Genomic DNA, 17,602 nt, shown 5'->3' on the forward strand with positions numbered 1-17,602 from the left:
CTAGAAGCCTCTTAGTCTTTCTAGAAGTATCCATGACTTTCTAGAAGTATCCATAATAGAATCTTCTAGAAGCCTCATTGCACTTTTTTAGATAAAAAGTTACTTCATAAAATAAAAAGTGCACCTCAATAACATTTTGGCCCCAAATAAAAAGTAATAATAAATATAATGTCTCCAAGAGCATAATGAGCCATCCAATCACCAAATAAACGCCAAAATGACTCTCTCATCACAACCATCTGCCTACGAGAGTCTGGAATAGGCAAATCCATGTAAAGTGTCATGTCATACGTAAAGTTTCTTTACTAGGAGGATCCAAGAGAGAAATAGGAAGTTCCTCCTCCTTACAGAGCGTAGAGCTTCGAAAGCCATTTGGTCTTCAATAACCAGAATAGGGAAACGAGGAACCGGTTTGTTATTCCTGCAAAAGACATCATAGTCCTGAGGCTTGGGAGCTGTAAGTTCATCATCTATGTTCACTAGAACCCGTTCCAATTCGCCAAGAACGTCTTTGATGAAGACTTCCTTACATAATTTCGCCACCACCGCCCTATCCCTCTCGAAATACATTGCCAAGGCCAGAAACATGGTAGCAATATCTGAGTTGGCTTGAGTTCGGTCCTCGTTCATTATGAAATCCTTCCCAAGAAATTTCATAACCGCTCCAGAAATCAGAGGGTTCTGTTGAACAAGGATACCTTTTAGTCTCTCATCTTTAATTTCCCCCACAAAGGCCATCTGGCGTTTCAACCCCATAAGTCTGAGTGTTGTATCCATTGTTGCTTAGTGGGAAGATACTCAACATTCCAAAGAAGGTCTCACACTCTACCAACTTAATAATGAGCAGTTACTAAATAGTAAATATCAAGCAAGGAATGTGCATTTCAAGACGAGAGAACATTAATATTACCTTGTCGCCACCAAGCCTCGGTTAACTCAACTGTCCCATCACTGCGGCAGCATTACTCATCTTTCGCTGTTAGCCGTCAAAACAGGCTTTGATCAAGAAAGGAGCTGACGTATGGTATCATCAATAATGATTCATACGGCTACTAGAGTGCTCCAACTAAAGGGTTCGGATAATGGAGAATAAAGCTGTGGATACCTTGAAAAGCTTGGGTTTTAGCAGAAGGCTATCTATACATTAATAGAGTCAGCTCTATATTCATGCTTCATATACTTTAGCTCAGATATGAACTGATGTTTATGATCCTAAACTTATTTAATGTATGGATTAGTCTTCTTCTAATCCCAAAGCCTATGAAATCGCGATTAACTTTAAGTATTACCCGAGAAGAAAGAAGAAAGATACTACTTATATCACAAGGTGTCCCTTTATTTAGAGCCTGTCTAAAAAGGTTTAAAGGGGAAAATCCTCAAAGATTAATTAAAAAAGTGAATATTTAACCAATGGCTCTGAAGATTCTAAAGGTAGACTTGCAAGGGCTCGAAGCCTATCTAAGGCATAAATAAGTTTGAGATATCTGGTTAAATGTATATAGATCTTGATAAATATGATTATATATGTAAAACTTCTACATGAAATGTATTTATATATATATATTTAACCGATGGCTCTGAAGATTCTGAAGGTAGACTTACAAGGGTTCGGAGCCTTTTTGAGGCATAAATAAGTTTGAAATACATGGTTAAAAGTCTATAGATCTTAATAAATATGATTATATATATAAAACTTCTACATGAAATGTATTTATATATATGAGGATTTGTATTTATAGATATAACTTTCTCACGGATATGTGGATATATGTAAGTATATATATCACATTTGGAAAATATGTGTGGATATCTATATATACATACATATATGCCTGCATACATCCATACATCCATACATATATGTGTTTATATATCTATCTATTTGTATTGATGTATGAATGTATGTTTGTAATTGTATCTATGTATATATACCCACATGCATATATAACCAGACTTGTGTATATATACTTAGTATATTCAAATATCCAGCAAATGTATTTTGGAGGAAGCTGAGGACGCCCAGAATCTATTCCTAGATTTAAATACGGAGGTGAGAACTAACTATGGATGCTAAGATATATCTGTAAGGTAGATGATTTTCTGAACACCTCGGTTCTAGGAGTAGATTGAAAATGGATTATAGATCAAGGAGTGAAGATAGAAAGGGCAGAACTTATCTTAGGTAGGCAAGGACAGGAATTTGATGCCATCAGCCCCCAAGTTAGCCAGCTCATCTGCCCTTTTATTGCCCTCCCTATAGATGTGATTAACTGTAAACCTATCAAACCCTTTGCATAGATCCAGAGCCTTTGATAACAAGGTATTAAGTTTCCAATTGGGGATGCTACCTTTTCTAGGAGCATTGACAATTATAGCCGAATCACCCTCAATATCTAAGCACTTCGCTTCAAGTTTCCTGCATAAGAGCAAACCTTCCACCAGGGTCAATAGTTCTACCCAATTGTTTGTAATAATGCCAGCTGGAGAAGCAAGGGATGCTACTTCCTTGCCTTCCCAATTGTGCACAACGCATCCTATCCCTGCTTGCCCTGGGTTGCCCCAGGAAGCCCCATCAAAGTTTAACTTCAGCCACCCTTCACCAGGGGGATGCCATCTACATGATGCTCTAGATTGAAGGATGGCCGTAGGGCCTACACCTACAAAGGGGGGAAAGGACAAACCTTCCCAACGTTTTTTAATCTTTTCATCCCAGTAAGATATGGAAGCATTTTTAAGTGAACCCGAGGAAAGCCTGTTATTTACAAGCTCTGTGACAGCTGACTCTATTTTATTAATGATTCTTAGGACATCGAGTTTTTCATTCTTAAAGATGCGCCTATTTCTTTCTTTCCAAAGTTCCCACATTATGGATGATGGGAGAGCTCTCCACAATCCTTCGAAGAGACAGCCTCTCTTAAGAAGAGGCCAAGCCGTAAGCATCCCTAAGATGGTGTTGGGAAGGGCTGCAGACCAATCAAGTTTATTGGTAAACCACATCCAGCATTGATGAGCATAGGGACAATTAAGGAGAATATGATTGGTGTCCTCTTTCTCTGCTTCGCATAGGGGACATCTACTAGGACCCTCATAGCCCATACGCCTAAATTTGTCCGCAGTGAGGAGTTTGCTTTGGATTGCAAGCCAGGAGAAAATGCCTGCCTTAGGCAAACAGTTCCTATCCCAACAAAGATTAAGTGGAAGTTCTACCTTAGGCCTTAACACTGCTTTGGATATGTGAGAGTACCCATCCTTGGCATTGTATTCTCCTTTTAAGGAGCCTTCCCATACAAGCTTGTCCTTATCATGACTTAGGACAAAGTTCCTAGAATTGAGAATGGACAAGAGTTTGTGCTTGTCCCCAATCGGGATGACTTCATCATCCCTTTCGATCCATTGCCAGCCAACCCCCTCCTTTGAAGGGGATAGGTAACTGTTTAACAGGGGACCTCTTTTTGCTTCAAGAAGGACTCGGGTAGTCCCGAAGTCATGGATGTTTTCAATGGCTTTATAACCTCCCCATGAATCTGACCAAAAGAGAGCTTTGTCCCTTGAGCCTAAGTTCCAAGTAAGCCTGTCCGTGATGATCTTCCTACATTCAAGCATAAAATTCCAAAGGCAGGAGCCTCTGGGGGGGTTGGGCTCCCTAAATATTTGGGATGGGTCATCTCCATTAAGTTACTTAAGGTTAAGTAATCTTGCCCATTTAAGATGTGGGTATTTGAATAATCTCCATACCAACTTTGCCCCCAATGCTCTTCCTTGGACTCGAAGGTTTTTGATGCCAATACCCCCATCCTCTTTGGGTGAGCATATCTTGTCCCAGGAGATAAGTGAGATTTTGTGGTTGTTATCAGTTCCCTGCCTGAAGAAAGTTCTAAGATGCTTATTGATTTCAACAAGTTTGGAAGAGGATAGCTGCTGAAGGGAAAGCTAGAAAATGGGCATAGCTGATAAAACTGATTTAACCAAAGTAGCTCTGCTAGCCGAAGATAGCCATTTCCCTTTCCAGGTGCTGATTCTAGATTTGATCTTATCCACTAAGTTATTCCATAAATTAGAGGGTCTCCTACCTCTGTCAAGGGGAATGCCTAAATATTTGCAAGGAAGGGATCCTATACTAATTTCCAGGATTCTGCAAATGTCTTTTTCTAGAGGGGGGTCTATGTTGAACATAAAGATAGCAGATTTAGCTAGATTAACCTCTTGACCCGAGGCTCTCATGTAGGAATTGAGAATATTTTTAAAAGCGCGGGCCTCCCCTATGTCACCTTGTCCGAAGAGCATTGTGTCATCCACAAATTGCTGGTGGGTAAAGGAGGGAAGGCCACTAGTGATGGGAATACCTTGAATCTTCCCTTTCTTTTTGGCCATCGTAATAGCTCTTCCCAGGGCTTCAGCCATAATGATAAAAAGAAAGGGAGATATAGGATCCCCTTGCTTAAGCCCTCTCGAGCTACTAAAGAAGCCTACTGGGGAGCCATTAACTAGAGCCGAGAATCTAGGGGTGGATATGCATTCGTAGATAAGGTTGATCCAAGTTTTCGAAAAGCCAAAGGCTTCCAAGCATTTGCAGAGGAAGCACCAGTCAACTTTGTCATAAGCTTTACTAATGTCCAATTTGATTAACATGCTTGGTGATTTGTTAAGTTGAACTGAATGCAAAGCTTCCTAGGCGATAATCACCCCATCATAGATTGATCTTTCCATAACGAAGCCAGTTTGTTCTTCACTGATAATTAAGGGAAGGAGATTTTGGAGTCTAGCTGCTAAGGTTTTAGTTAAAAGTTTGTACAAAGTGTTGCAGAGAGCAATTGGTCTAAAGTCATTGAAGCTCTCCGGGTTTTCTTTTTTTGGAATGAGGGCAAGGAAGGTGTTGTTGACTTCTTTAAGAATCTTTCCTGAGTTCCTTACCCCTTCCAAGGCCTCCGTGATTTCTGTTCCCATAAAATCCCAGCATTTTTGAAAAAAGCTAGTGGGGAAGCCATCTAGACCTGGAGCTTTGTCTGGATTCATCTTGAAGAGGGCAGATTTAACCTCCTCCACAGAGAATTTCTTTAAAAGGATTTGGTTGTGGTCATTGGTTATGAGTTTCGGGATATTCTTAATGAAGTCGAGTTGGCCCTTAAGGTCAGAGCCTTCAAGATTGTTTAGGATATTCTCATAGAACTTAGCTGCTTCAGATGCTACCATATCTGGTTCAAACAGGATGGAACCATGGTTGTTCATAATTTGAGAAATTCGATTGACCCCTCTCCTTTGCTTGGTGCTATTGTGGAAGAACTTAGTATTTCGGTCCCCCTCCTTCAGCCAAGTCTCTCTGGACTTTTGTTTCGAAAAAATCTCTTCGCAGGATAGGATCTTTCCATATTCCGAGAGAAGGGCCTTCTCCTTAAGGAAAAGATGCTCATCCATCCCTCTCTCTAGGACCTCAATATTAACCCTATTGAGATCATTCTCTATTGATGTTTTTTTGTCAAAGATGTTACCAAATTTGGTCCTATTCCACTCTAAGAGCTTCCTCTTTATAAGTTTTAGCTTACTTGCAACAATAAACATCTTCGAACCTGAGAAAGTGGAGCTACTCCACCATTTTTCAAGTAAGCTTAGAAAGTTATCATCTCTAAACCACATATTCTCAAATTTGAAGAAACATTTTTTTGGGGTATAGTCTGATAATAAATTTAATTGGAGTGGGAAATGGTCCGATCCTGATAAAGGAAGAGGCTCTGCCTTCAAGGAGTAATTCAGTTCTGAGAGCCCACCATAGATAAAGAACCTATCAAGTTTCTCTGCTATATTACAAAAACCAGATCTTCTATTGTTCCAGGTAAAGGCATTCTCTGCCGTCTTGATTTCCAGCAGGGAATTCCTGTTGATCCAGAGATTGAAGTCTATAGCTGAAGGAGGAAGCTTGCTGCTTCCTCCTCTTTTATCTGAGGCTTTAGTGATGCAATTAAAATCTCCCCCAATGATACTAAGGTCGTTCGGGAAGCTTTTAAGAAAGATCTCAATATCCTTCCATACTTTCACCTTTTCATTGTTCTGGATGGGGCCATAAACATTAATTAGTTTGAATCTGAGGTTATTTTTGTAGTTTACAACCTCTCCTCCTATCCAATTCTGCTCGATCTCTAGTGGTATGAACGAAAGGGTTCTAGGATCCCAAATGATAGCCAAGCCGCTTGAAGCACAAGAGGCTGGGGAATGATTAAGTTGTCTAACCCGTAGTTTTTGCCCAAAGATATATATCTCGCATGCATTCATTTTTGTTTCTTGAATTAATATTAAGTCAAGTTTAGAGTCAGAGATACAACGCTTTAAGATGCGTTGTTTGTTAGGGGCATTCAATCCCCTAACATTCCATGTTATGATTTTCATGGCTCTGTGGGGAGGTACTTCCCCTTCCCTACATTAAAAAGAGTAGATATTTTGGATTGACCCCTAGCTTCTCCATCCTTCAATCTCAATTCGGCTAAGGATCTCCTGCCCCTTCTTTTACTGAATTTAGCACAATCTGGGGAATCTTTGCTTTTAACAGAGCAGAGAATGCCCAAGGTGTTAGGATGCTGATTTTCCACATTCTCTGATGCTATGAAGAGATCCTCTGTTTCTAAGTTAACTCTAGTATTATTTACTAGATTATTAACGAGGAGATCCCTTTGTCTTTCCAATTCTTCGTTATCACAGATTTCATCAATCAATTGATCCATGAGGTCGTTTACTACTTCTTCCCCTATGAAATTGGCGATGATATCAACTTCCTTGGATACTTGGTCAGCCTCAGAAGCTATAGTTGTGTCAGGGTCAGCCTCTGGGGATGAAAGACTAGCCTTTTCCTCTAGAGGGGTTATCAGATTTGAAACTGGGAAGATTTGATGGGATTGCTATGAAGTCTTTTCTAGATCTTGGGGAGAGTTACCCTTATCTTTTGAAAGTGATAGGGTAGTAAGATCCTGCAGAGGGGAAGTTTTTAAGGAGTTCTCTCTGTCTTGTGGGGTAAGAGAGCCTAATGGTGACATAGTTGTCATGTCGGATTGTTCAATCTGGGGGAGCCCCTCACAAATTTCCCCTTCTTCCAAATTACCAATCCCGCTATAAGGGTCACCCATAGGAGGGACAAACGATGGAGGTGGTTGGGGCTGAGAACATGGGGACTTAATTAGGGATTTCTGATGACATAGAACCGGAGAAGGAAGATTAGTGCTGAAGTTATTAAAGCCTGTGATGGTGAAACCCCCTCCATCCACAAATCTAATTGGAGCTATTCTCGATTGAGTGATTAATTTAGGGAAAACATTTTTTGAGGGGAACTTCCTTGGTCTATCCATTTCGAAAGGACCATTGTAGAAGGGTAATTCAAGAGATAAACTCAGATTATCATACCTTAGTGTTACTGGTTCGACAGTTTTAATGTTTATATTCATGTTGACAATTAGAAGATTGTTAAAGAAGCTTAAAGCTGATTTTTTAGCTTCTACAAATTTGCCTATTTTATTCCCTAAAATTCTTAAAAAGTCATTATTTCTTAATTCAATTGGGATTCTTTCTTGTGATATAGCTCGATTAACCATACATGAATTTAATTGTGAAGGATGAAAGAGGGTATGCCACTCCCAGCAGTCAAACCCTAAGCCCATGAACTCAGATAAACCCTTTTTTAGTACTGAATTTTTAAAATTTTGATTACCGGATTCAATAGCTAAGAACTGATCAGGGAGGATGTCAATTTTTACCTGATTATTGAGAGAAGACGCCACCCAGTTGGCAATTTGTTCAGACGGAATCCCCCAACCTTTCCATCGTGCAAAAAACATTCTTTTGTTGCAATGCATTTGATACATATCCACTATTTGGGAATCAATATCAATGATTATCCCATTGGGGCTATCTTTGAAAGATTTGCCAGCAAACATTTTAGTGGCTGAAGTCGTGGGACTATTTGTCCGGTTAGGTTTTACAGAACCTTCCTTCCACCCAGGGTTGGGGTGTCGCTTAAAGCGATTTGATTGCCTTTCTGCCTTCTTATTTCGGCACCTTACCGGCTGCCAATTTCGATCCCTGCCTTGGAGCGAAGGAAGTGGAGCCCTAGCCGAAACAACCAGTGGGTATTTTGTTTTAGCAAAGAAAGCTTCTTGCTTGTTGATCCGAGATTTTGCTCTACTCAATTCATTTGCCCTAGCATCATTAGCCAGAATCGCAAAACGGTTCCCATAGCCATGATAAACATCTCGCAGAGGAAAGGGATGGTCGTAGAGAGAAGACTTGATTCTGTCTTTCGCGAGCATAGTCATTTTTGCTTCAAAATAAATCAAGGATTTATTCATAAATTATTATAGATTTTTATATTGTATGTTTTGTAAATTTAATTTTGAAATAGTAAAAATTAAGCCTGTATTATAAATTATTTAAGTTACACTCTTCGATAATAAATTATACTTTGTCTTTTATAATGTTAAAAAAAAGTCAATGTATAGTTAATGATTATTTACTTTTTATAATTTTATTAATTTTTTTTTGTAGGATAGTAATAATGGCAGAATCATCATCATCATCTGGAAACGACAAGTGGATCAAACCAAACCCTAAGTTTCCATTATGGAAATATGTCACCATCCTCAAAAATTTTCAAGGTGGTGGAGGTTTTAAATGGAAGTGTCACGAATGTTTGACTGATTGTAATGGTTCTTATACTAGGGTTCGTGGGCACCTTTTGCCACATAAAAGGCATAGGATGTGAAGTATGCCTTGGTCCAAATGTTGGTGATAGTAAAGGGAAGGGATTGTCAGCCGGGAAGATTGCAAAATACCAGAAAGAAGAGGATGACGCTAATCGGGTTCAAACATTGAATCAGAGGCCAAGTCTAAGTTTAAACAAACCTCCTTTGCATCTAACTTCGGGGACATCTACTAGCCACAAGAGGAGCAATTTAGGTCCTCTTGAAAAGGCATAAAATTTGCAAAGTCGAGAGGATACGGATCAGAATATTGCACGTTGTTTGTTGCAAATGGAATTCCATTCAATGTGGTTTGTTCTCCATTTTGGCAAGAGATGGTTAGGTCTATTAATGAAGCCCCAAAAGGATACAAAAGTCTAGGGTACGAGAAGGTTTGTACAACGCTTTTGGCTAAAGAGAAAGATATTATTGATAGAAAATTGCAAGTGATTCGAGATTCATGGAAAATATCAGGAGTTTCTATCATCTCTGATGGATGGAAGGATGTTAGAAACATGCCACTAATCAATGTGGTCGCAATGAGCCCAAAGGGGGCAATTTTTTTGAAAGCAGTGGAATGCAATGCTAAAGAGAAAGATACTCAGTTTATCGCCAACATTCTAATTGAGGCGATTGAGTCAGTGGGTTCAGAAAATGTTGTTCAAGTAATCACTGATAATGCAAAAGTATGCAGAGCAGCAGGGTTGGTTGTGGAAGCAAGGTATCCAAACATTTGGTGGACCCCTTGCGTAGTTCATTCTTTGAACTTAATGCTCCAAAAAATTGGCAAAATTCAATGGATATAGAAGATTTATGAAGAAGCCAAAGAAATTCAGATGTTTATTTGTAATCATCACATGTCACAGGCCATTTACAGACAATTCGCCAAGTTGGAGTTGCTAAAGGTAAGTTTTTTTATTTATTTCAAATTATTCAAATATTTAAAAAAAAATAAATTATTTTTTGAAACATTTGTATGATTTATTTGTTTCTAAAAATTATTAATTTTTAATTGAAGGTGGTTGAGACACGCTTTGTCACACACTATATTGTTCTCAAAAGGCTCGTGGATGTCAAACAAGCCTTAAAAAGTATGGTGATTAGTGATGTTTGGGCAATATGGAGGGAATCTCAAACAAATAGAGTAACTAATATCAGAAGGTTAATTCTTGACGATGATTGGTGGGCTCAAATAGATTATTTACTATCCTTCACTGAGCCAATATACACCCTCATTTGTCGTTGTGATACTGATCAACCAATATTGGGTGACAATGGTGGAGAAAGTTAGAGATATCATTATAGCAAAAGAGCAAGATCCCTCTGATTTTTTTTATCAGCAAATATATGAGATAATCAAGAAAAGGTGGGATAAAATGACAACTCCTTTGCAACTTTTGGCATATGCTTTGAACCCTAAGTACTACCATGCTGATATGCTAGCATTGCCAAATAGGACTGCACCAAATATGGATGTTGAGGTTGTTGATGGGTATAGAAAAGCTTTCAAAAAAATGTTTACAGATCCTAGAGTTGCTAAGGAGATTCGAGATGAGTTTGGGACGTTTGCATCCTCTGATGGAACCTATGTAGATGTTGATGCAATGGCTGATAAAAAGAAATGGACCCTATAAAGTGGTGGAACTTCCATGGTGCAACAACTAGACATTTGCAAAAGCTAGCTATCAAACATCTGTGACAGGTTTGAGTTTATATGAATTATATTCTAATTTGGTTTATTTTTTATTTTAATTTTTATTTGATTGTTTGTCTTTGTAACTTGTACTATAAACTTTTTTATAGGTTTCAAGTTCTTCTGCATCCGAAAGGAATTGGAGTACATATGGCTTCATCCATTCTGTGAAATGAAATAGGTTGGCAGCCAACAAAGCAGAAGACCTTGTATATGTGCATTCCAATCTTCGTCTCCTGTCGCATTCCTCCACAGACTACATAAAAGGACCTTATAGACTTTGGGATGTACAACCTGAGATGAGTGACATTGATGTATCCATAAATGCATCGACACATCTCAATCCGACTATTGATAATTCTGACATGGGAGGAGCCTCCAATGAACCTTCTAGGCATTCTGAGAGTCTAGTTGGTGGTCGCACTCAATCCAACTATTCTTACTCTTCAGAAAATCTTGATGATCTAGATCTCCAGTTTCAGGAGAATAGTGATGATATTTTTGATAGCATGTGATTCTACGAGAAACTATTAATGTATTTGAATTTTGTTTGAATAATAAAACTATATTTCCCAATTATGTTTCCATATTGCTTCATAGTAATGAAAATCTTCTTTAGTTACTTAGAAATTTGTGTTAAATATATATGTAATTGTTTTTTATAAATGCCGTATCCTCTCTCATTCCCAAATGAGAGGTCTCAAAAAATAGCCGTAACCGTATCCGATACCGTTTCCATTTCCGTGCAACTTTGGTCTAATTGCGTAGCCGCGCGATGATCTAAGCTGTTGATGCGAGCGAAGGTGCTTGGCTCCTAGTTTCTCTTTGACTTATTGACTGCGCCATTGCGGAGGTGGACAAAGATGCAACTTTGTGCTAATTGCACAAGCACGCAAGAATGTGAACCATTGATCTTGCACGATTTGCACATAACATAAGTCAGTTGTAAAAGAGTGAAAAGGGTGCAGGGATCGAGCAAGTTGCTTGATAATAGCAACCGCACAACAACGCATAAATTGGGGGCATCTAGGTGGGAAGATTTGCATGACATTTAACACAAGGGTGGAGGCTTGGGTGAATCGGCAAGGCTAACAAAGGGGTCAGTCACTTTAACGATGTAATAGGCTTAGTTCATGACTTAAGTGACTGAGAACTTGACGTAAACAGTCAACATTAAATTATAAAAAGGCTGTGAATATAAGCAAATGAGCACATGCCTAGGGTTTAGGGTTTTTAAGGTTTAGGAGTCTTTTGCAACTATAAACCCTAAAAATCTCATGACACTAAACTTGGAAAGAAAAAATGAAAGCTCCCAACAGAAACTTCAATTCCTTCATCTCCAATATTAATTCAATTGGAAGTTGTTTCTCTAGATTCTTGTGAAGAGGCCTTGGGTTCTTTATTTTCAACACAATTCAATTATTAATTTTCTTTGTATCTAGTGTACCTATTGTTCCTACTTCAAATATTTCACCAATTCCATGTGAAGTAACAGCCATAGAAATAGCCTAATAGGAATTGCAAGGCTTGACACTACTTCTGAGTGGATCCAAACATCTTTGATCAAGAAGAGAAGAATAATAACACAACCTCTTAGTTTGAGTGCCATGTCCACTTTTAAATTCAAGAAAATAAAGAAGGATAAAAGGAAAATAAAGCAGATGAAAAATTAGAAAGGATGTATCATTGCTAAAGAAACTAATCCTATTCCAGATAAAAGTGGTCAAGTTGTGGAAGTTGCTAAAGACAGATTTTAGCCCAAGTACTCATCAAGGAGATATCAACATGTTGGAAGTCGACATAGAAAATATGAAAGGGTAATAAAAGATGGTGAAGACAAGGTAGTGTTGAAAGCTGAAATTAGACAGCTTCAAAAATACGTAACTTGCCTCTTACAACATTCTACGAAGAGAACCTTGTTTGTACCACATCTTTTCGATTTTACTAAGGATTAGAAATGATTAGATCAGCTGGATGCTATGGAAAGAACTTAGAAAAATGGTTGGAGGTGTTTGTTTGTGAAATTTAGAGACATTAAAGGATTTGTATGAATCAATGACAAAGGCAAAAAAATTCTTCATGGACTGATGATATTTGAAAATGCATGACGGGTGTCCTCTCTTCTTATGAAGATATTACATGAAAACTCAAGCAAATAGAGGTTTTGAAAATGAGTAAAAAACAAGAAGAAAATATTTAAATATGGAAAGGATAGTATTCGTTTCTCATCTCTAAATGAAGCTTCATCCATTTTTACTGAACAAAAGAATTTTTTTTTTCAGTAGAGAAGTTTGTATATAATTTTGTTTCCCTAATTTCATGTAAGTATATTGATGAGGAAGGTATCGATGTCAGCATTGATCAAGGAGAATTTGGGAAAAATCAGCAGGTAGATGATATATATAGTTTAGCAGGGATTGTTCTTCATGTTTAGGAAAGAGAAAAGGAATCAATAACTTTTGAAAGTGCCATTTCAGAACTTGAGTGTAGTCTTCAAACTCAGATTGTGTATATGGATTCAATATTAGTACCAAGGGAAATCAAAGTGGATTGATTTCTTAGAGCTTTTAGAAGTGTGTTGTGGTAGGATATTCCAGTGAACTTGTAAAAATGTCATTATTTTGGCTTAAATGTGCTTTTGGAAAAGAGCATTTTATTTTTAGGAAGATTCTCTTTTTTATATCTCTTTTCATTTTAATGATGTGAATTTTGGGTAACTTTATTATTTATTTCAGTGATAATTCAAATTTTAGATTAATTGATAGTTGCCTGCTTTAGTTTTATTTTATAGTGGGTGGGATAATTTGTAGTAAAGCTTGCATTCGTACAAGCAAGCTATTCCTTCATTTATTTTCATGCAAAGCTTTGTAAACATTTTATGCACCAAGTTTGCTATTAGTGATTTTCAAATCTGCCCATTGCTGAATTTTTTGTTCATAGAGTTATCATATTTGAAATCATGTGTGTTGGGAGTTGAGTGTTTTCTATAATTAAGCAATCTTTGTATTTTGAAGTTATTGGAGGAAGTATTGGGGATTTGTTCACAATCCTTCTCATGTAAGTCGTGGTATATGTGTTTATGTCTGTGCATTTATGTTCAATCAATCAATCCTATGTTGTTCCATTTATTATTTTTGACCTTCGCATTTAGTTGGAAGTTATAAATGTTCTTTAGTTGTCTTAAATTAGTTTTTGCATTAGATAGCATTTATGCATAAAAAATTGCAAATGTGTTGAAATCGTTTTGTGCTATAGATTGAGAAAACAAAATGACAAGTTCTTATTAAGTTTGTATTGTATACTTTTTAAAATCCGTAGGTTATAGGCCAAATGGAGCTTCCCATTATAATTTGAAGAATAATTTACTATACAGACTATTCCATTTTGTGTCATATCAAAAGGTTTGAACTGAATTGCTAAATAGAGGTAAACCTCTTGGTGGAAAGTTATTGATGTTTGATGAATTCTAATCATGTATGTTATATGATGTCATTTGTATATTTATTGGACAAATATTTTATGAAGATGAAATATTGAGCCTGGCATGGGTGCTAATAGAGTTGGTTAAGTAGGCTGAGTACACTCATAGTGGATATAACTGCTTCTGTTATGTGCAAAATCAAAGTATTAGTTTAATATACTTTTCTTAAGATTTACATTGTGCTATGAACTAACCATGCAAGATTTTCATAATGATACCCTAATAAAATAACTTGTAATATATTTAGACATTGATAAATAAATTGTCATAATAAATCTTCAAGTAACCCATGAATGATGATCTTACATGAACTTGAAACAAGTATACAGCATATTATCATTTTAATGCAGTAACTGAAAACTGTGCCATAGCCAATTAAGACAGCTAGACACAAATCTCTTTCCTTGTTCATTTTTAACAACTTAGACTATTGGCCTGGGTTTTACAATCAAGAAATTCACCTGTGCCCCCAAGTTTATGAACTTCTTTCTATCCATCATAGTTGTTTTGATTGCTTACACCATTAGGCTGGTTAGATTTACATTCACGCAGACAAACAGTGATAGTTTCTCTTCTGATTGCAATTCTTGGATTTGCAGCTTGAGGAATAGAATTTGAATGAAGAGTTGTGTGAGAGTGTGCACACTTGGTGCCTTACAGTACAACAACTGATAATCGTCCACAACTATGCTTGCCCCTATTAACTCCTTTTTAATTACATAAATGCACATGAATAGAACTATGAAATGATACAGCTGAATCCATAATCATAAATGAAGACTTGGATGAATAAACACTAAACAATAAGTGAGTACGTGATATCTACTTACAGTAAATTTTTGTTGACTACTTCTATTTAATAGTTCCCCTGTCACTTCCCCGCTCCCCTGAAAATGATCTAAAAGAAGAATGTTGGGTGTATTTATGTTCTGATACACATCGTCTGTTTCCTTTCATTGCAATCTGTAAGAATGAAACAACCCTGTATAAGGTCTACTTGACGTCATGTAATTTTTGTTTGAAGGAGCTCTGCTTTAGCTATCTGTGTTTATGAATGAATATTTTATATTACTATAAGTTATTCTGTCCATTATGCAGTATTTGTTTTCTCTGCAAAAGAAATTGATGCATTAAAAATTTAAAAGCAATTTCTTTGAATTCAACTTTGAAAGTGTGCAAACCATGCAACTTCTTGACACTGATTTAAAAGCAATTTCTATGAATTCAAATTTAAAAGGATATTGCATCTGTAGATTTAGAAAAAGCATCAACACTGCTTAATGAAAATGCATTACTTCATGGTTCATGGTTGTGCAATAGTATAGTAGAAACTTAGTTTCTGGAAACCAGTTGTTTGTCAATGTTGTAACGTTACTTAATTGTTTAATAGGAGGACTATAATCTGGGAATGCCAATTAAGTTGCCTGGAGGTGTGAATATAAAGTTTTAGCTAATATTCAGGCAACTGGTTGAGGAGGAAGAATGTTTTCTTTCCCAAATAAAGTTTGGATATACTTACTTTAAGATAATTTACATGTCTTTGATTTCAAATTTGTTACACAATATCTGTGTTCCATTAGATTTCTTGCACAAAGAAGGATAATTGGTTTTCCAATTTGGAAATGTGATAGGGTCATAGGGCCGAGTTGTATGCTACTAAAGTTGCAAGATCTTTGGCTGCTCTGGAGGGACGTGACAAAGTTGGAGTAGAAGACCTCAAGAAAGCAGTAGGTTTTCTTTTCAATGGATTCTGACTGTGATTGCCAGCATCAGCATGCTTCCTATATGTTTAAGGAAAAAGGAGAATCCATAATTTTATTGCTTTGATTTAGTATTAGAAGGCATACTATCAATTTATGAGATGGGTCTCCAAATAATCATGGGATATACTGAATTTCAACTTATGTATTCATTGCCTAAAGCTCTTGTTTGTATCTTGTGCATAAACTTATTCTGCATAAAATTATTTGGCTATTTTGTTGTAAATTCTAACTCTGAGTTCAATATTGACCTTAATCTATGAGATTGAGTGCATATATTCACATCCTTTTATTCATAATCAAGGTAAGATGCATTCAACACATGGTAGCTATTATAGATCATCATTGCTTGTATTAGAGAAATTGATATTAAGTAAATGTCCATAGAAAACTGAAGTAGTAGGTTAACAGCATCTATAACCAACAGCTAGGATTAGAAATTACAAAAAATTGATATAAGGGGCAGCTTCTTATGAAAAGAACAGACAATTAAGAAAAGTATCGAAGCACAAGGATATGTCCCCTGCCCTATAAAGTCATCGCAATGGTCCTGGATGTTTCAAGGATGCAGAGTGAGCATTCCCCTCACTCCCCTCTTTTATAATTTTTTCTTGTATCTGGTTTATGTTTCAGGATTTTTTTGACATCTATGAGTACTTGGAAATATCTAGATATCCCCAAGACTTCAAGGGATAGTCCCCATATATAGAAGATGTATTGGGTGAGTTCTAACATCACCTTTGTCAACTGTTGTTTGAAAAGGAGGAACAAATAAATTTGTTAAATATAACAAAAAGTGGGGGGCATTTTGAAATTTTATTTTTTCATGATAATTGATAATACAACAATCTGATATTCATATGTACGATACCATTTTCATTTTTTAGTGTTGCACTCAATTTCAGATTTCAATTTTCAATGGTCAATTTTGAATGCATAGTTACAAGACTCAGACTTGGCTCAGACTCAGCAAGCTGATTTTTGACTCGGACTCGGACTTGGCACCTGGACTTGACAAAGGCTCAACAAATTGAAAAACCCAAGAAATTCAAAGATTTTTAACGATTTTAAACTTGTTTCATGTATTTTTTAATAAATAAACCTTAAAGACGCAATAATCTCATCAAATAGAAGCTACTTTGAACACATACACAAGTTTACATTCATCACATAAGTATAAATGCAAAATTTAGGCTTGAGCTGAAGGAAATAAGCTAAACTAAATAACACATTAGAGATACAAATAGTGTCAAATGTCTACAAAATTCATGGAATATGAAATCCATGTCATCAAAAGCTCAAAACATATATCAACATAGAAGCTAGAGCGTAGAAGTCTAAGGCTCAGAGGAGACAATATCAATGATCACTCGACCCTGCAATTCGAGGCCCAATGCTCACACTCACACTACCACAGACCACTACTTCCAGATCCAGGAAATGGAGGCCGAGGATTTGAAGAAGCCTCTCCACCAATGGCTGACATTTCTTCCATTTTCTTCCATTTTAATTCTTTTTTCTCTTTAAATTCCTCTAATTGATCTTGCACTTCACGTATAGCCTCAAGGGGTGCTTTTTACTAAGGGTCTGCATCATAGCATTCTATTTGTGCAATGTGATATTTCAACCAGTTAATACCTCCCCCATTATATTTTGTTTTGCAATAAGAACATGTCACTTCTCCTTTTTTGATTCAGGGATGCCATGTTTCCAAGCCTTATCTTGTCTAACTGGGGCTCCACTTCCACTATCGATAAGGCTGAGACATTATGCTGCAATATATTAACATTTATAAATGAAAAAAGTCAGCATAATGTCTCGTATTCTAATTAAGTTAAAACTTAAAAATAAATAATAGAAAGAAAAAACAAAGTTAGGGTTTCAACATTCATATTTTTTCCATCAATATAAAATAAAACAATAACGAAAAAATGTAAAAAAAAAAATGGAAATA

The 17,602-nt window shown here is 36.6% G+C and overlaps 1 protein-coding gene across 2 annotated transcripts in view; it reads left to right on the plus strand.

Moving 5' to 3' along the window:
* LOC131051695 (magnesium-chelatase subunit ChlD, chloroplastic) overlaps window positions 1–17,602 on the plus strand; it is a 212,429-nt gene that overhangs the window by 105,386 nt on the left and 89,441 nt on the right. For both annotated transcript variants that reach the window (XM_059213926.1, XM_059213927.1), the window contains exon 7: window positions 15,520–15,615. In XM_059213926.1, coding sequence (XP_059069909.1) covers window positions 15,520–15,615 — 96 coding nt within the window. The remainder of the gene's footprint in view (window positions 1–15,519; window positions 15,616–17,602) is intronic.

This window comes from Cryptomeria japonica, chromosome 11, assembly GCF_030272615.1.
Source record: "Cryptomeria japonica chromosome 11, Sugi_1.0, whole genome shotgun sequence".
Taxonomy (NCBI): Eukaryota; Viridiplantae; Streptophyta; class Pinopsida; order Cupressales; family Cupressaceae; genus Cryptomeria; species Cryptomeria japonica.